This window comes from Melampsora larici-populina (assembly GCF_000204055.1).
Source record: "Melampsora larici-populina 98AG31 unplaced genomic scaffold MELLAscaffold_76, whole genome shotgun sequence".
In the NCBI taxonomy this organism is placed as follows: domain Eukaryota; kingdom Fungi; phylum Basidiomycota; class Pucciniomycetes; order Pucciniales; family Melampsoraceae; genus Melampsora; species Melampsora laricis-populina.
Window position 1 is genome coordinate 384,377 of NW_006768840.1, and position 2,427 is coordinate 386,803.

Below are 2,427 nucleotides of genomic sequence, written 5' to 3' on the forward strand. Positions count from 1 at the left end.
AATAAGGACTCATTATTTCACTTTTACTCTGTTGTAGTTGCCTATAACATTTCATTGCTACTCTAACAAGTATTTATTCCCCCGGTCCCAATAGCTCTTGTGTTTTTCATAAAGCCTTTCCTTCAAAATAAATTTGAGTACACGCACTTTAATCATACACATGAGTGAGAGTTCACTTTTTCATTCTACATGTCTGAAATCTTCAAATGTTCAATCCGCTTTGAAATGATATATGTGTTCACTTTATTTTAGACTCCTTGAATTGGTAAAACCAACCCTGATGATACCGGTGATGCACGGAGGAAAGTACACTTATGTCAAATCTAACAGAAAGCGCACTTGTCAATCTGCATAAATGCAAAAATCAAGGTGTCTCTCAAGTGAATTATTGTAAAAGCATAGCTATTAGCAAAAAATCCACAGTGTTTAACTTTGCTTGCTCAATTTCTTGAACAAGACTCAGTAGTCTGAACATTATAAATAATGTTCCATAACTAACACCTTACATATAGTGGTAACAATTAATTGTTAGTGACCATACTTTTATCGAGATGTAGCATGTGAATACTGAGTGTTAGGTACCTTGTACTCTACACTGTGAGGTGTAGAGTCCAACCCCCCTATGCTACAGGCTTGTAACAGATCTGGTGTGATTTACTTGGCTTTACCCTTTCAGCTTCACTCCCATATAGGTAGTCAGGAACCTGATCTGCCTTTATTTTTGACCCAAAGTGGGACATCAGGGGTAATTTTTGAAATTTCATCCAGACTGGGCATTTTGGCCCTGTTTGTGTCAACCAGGGCCAAAACAGGGCCAGGAAATGCGCGTGTGAGAGTTATATTTGAAATTCAACCCTTATAAATTAAATCAATCACACTACACTTTATTAACAAAATCAATACACTACACAACACCACACTACACTTCATTAACAAAATGAAAACACAACACTACACTATTAATGAAAGTAATTACACTACACTAATAAAACAAATCAAACACACTACACTACACTACACTATTAAAATGAAAACACTACACAACACTCAAAAATGAAATTCATTACACTACACTACTCAAATAAGTCAATTTGACATTTACCACACCACACTATGAAAATAACTACACCTCACTACACTTTTGACCAAAAAAAAAAAAAGTTATCAATTTTCCGAAAATTGCAGGATAGTTGCTCCTCATATGCCTGACTCCATATATGTTCACGGTTTATCTGTAGCATCACTGGTACTTGAGTTATTGAGCGCGCAAAAAGCAAATCCCAAGTAAAATTTTTTGTTTTGCTCATAGCTTCAAATCTTGTTTATGAACTTTGAATTTTCAATGTTTTTCTAAACTCTCCACATCATTGTGCATGTTTTCATACCCTACAAGTCTGGTTTATCTTAACTCGTTCTATGTGTAATAAAAAGTCGGTTGTTCATCGATATTTGATGCGTTAAGCGTTTGTGTGTTTTTACAAAGTTAGAGTAGCGATTTGAATTTGATAACAATGTAAAACATATTTGACACCTTTAGACCTTATTCTGATTGTAGTTTCAAGGAATGGTTGTATAAAAAAAGATATTTAACTAAGTTGTTGTCCTATGATGCAAAAAAAACATATACCTGGGGCACCAGAGTATTCACACGTGGTCCCCCACCGCACTACTGACTCGGCCCTACAATGTTTGACTGCGCAGATTGGACAGGATGCGGTAAGTTCATTGTGGTATGGCCCCAGATAACAGTCTTTACTATTTATTGGATTAATAGATATCTTACAATTCATTATTGCACACTTAGACTATATTATTACACATTTATTAAGAACGCCCTTATAATCATGTTAAGACTTTACCTATTTTACTGTACCCTTATATGGAAAGACTTGTATTTATTCAGACCCTTATATTTAGTCAAACCCTTATATTTAATCAAACCCTTATATTTACCCAAATAATCATGAAGAGACACCCTTATATTATATGAATATATAATTAAATACAATAGTCTAATACTTAATCAAACCCTTATATTTAATTCTATCATCATATGATATAAGAACACACCCTTGTGATTAGTTGTGCGCATTGATACCTTTATATTTCAAAACCAACACCTTATAATGAATTATTAGACCCTTATAATTGATTAATTACACACACTCATATGTAGTACCCTTATATTATAATAACCCTTATAACTAAATGCGCACTCTTACATTTAATACCCTTATATGTTATTACCAACACCCTTATATTTAATTATATATAATACCCTTATGATTTAATACCAACACCCTTATAATTAAATGCGCACTCTCACATTTAACTTATAACTAAATGCGCACTCTTACATTTAATACCCTTATATGTTATTACCATTACTCTTACATTCAATCATATATAATACCCTTATATTTATTT

At 33.0% G+C, this 2,427-nt stretch overlaps 1 protein-coding gene across 1 annotated transcript in view; it reads left to right on the forward strand.

Moving 5' to 3' along the window:
• Nucleotides 1-639, forward strand: part of MELLADRAFT_94972 (uncharacterized protein) — a gene marked incomplete at both ends in the record, with an annotated part of 892 nt that extends 253 nt beyond the window's left edge. The window contains 3 exons of the mRNA XM_007417646.1: nucleotides 71-164; nucleotides 308-424; nucleotides 579-639. Of these exons, the coding sequence (XP_007417708.1) occupies nucleotides 71-164; nucleotides 308-424; nucleotides 579-639 (272 nt within the window). The remainder of the gene's footprint in view (nucleotides 1-70; nucleotides 165-307; nucleotides 425-578) is intronic.
• Between the last annotated feature and the right edge of the window lie 1,788 nt (nucleotides 640-2,427).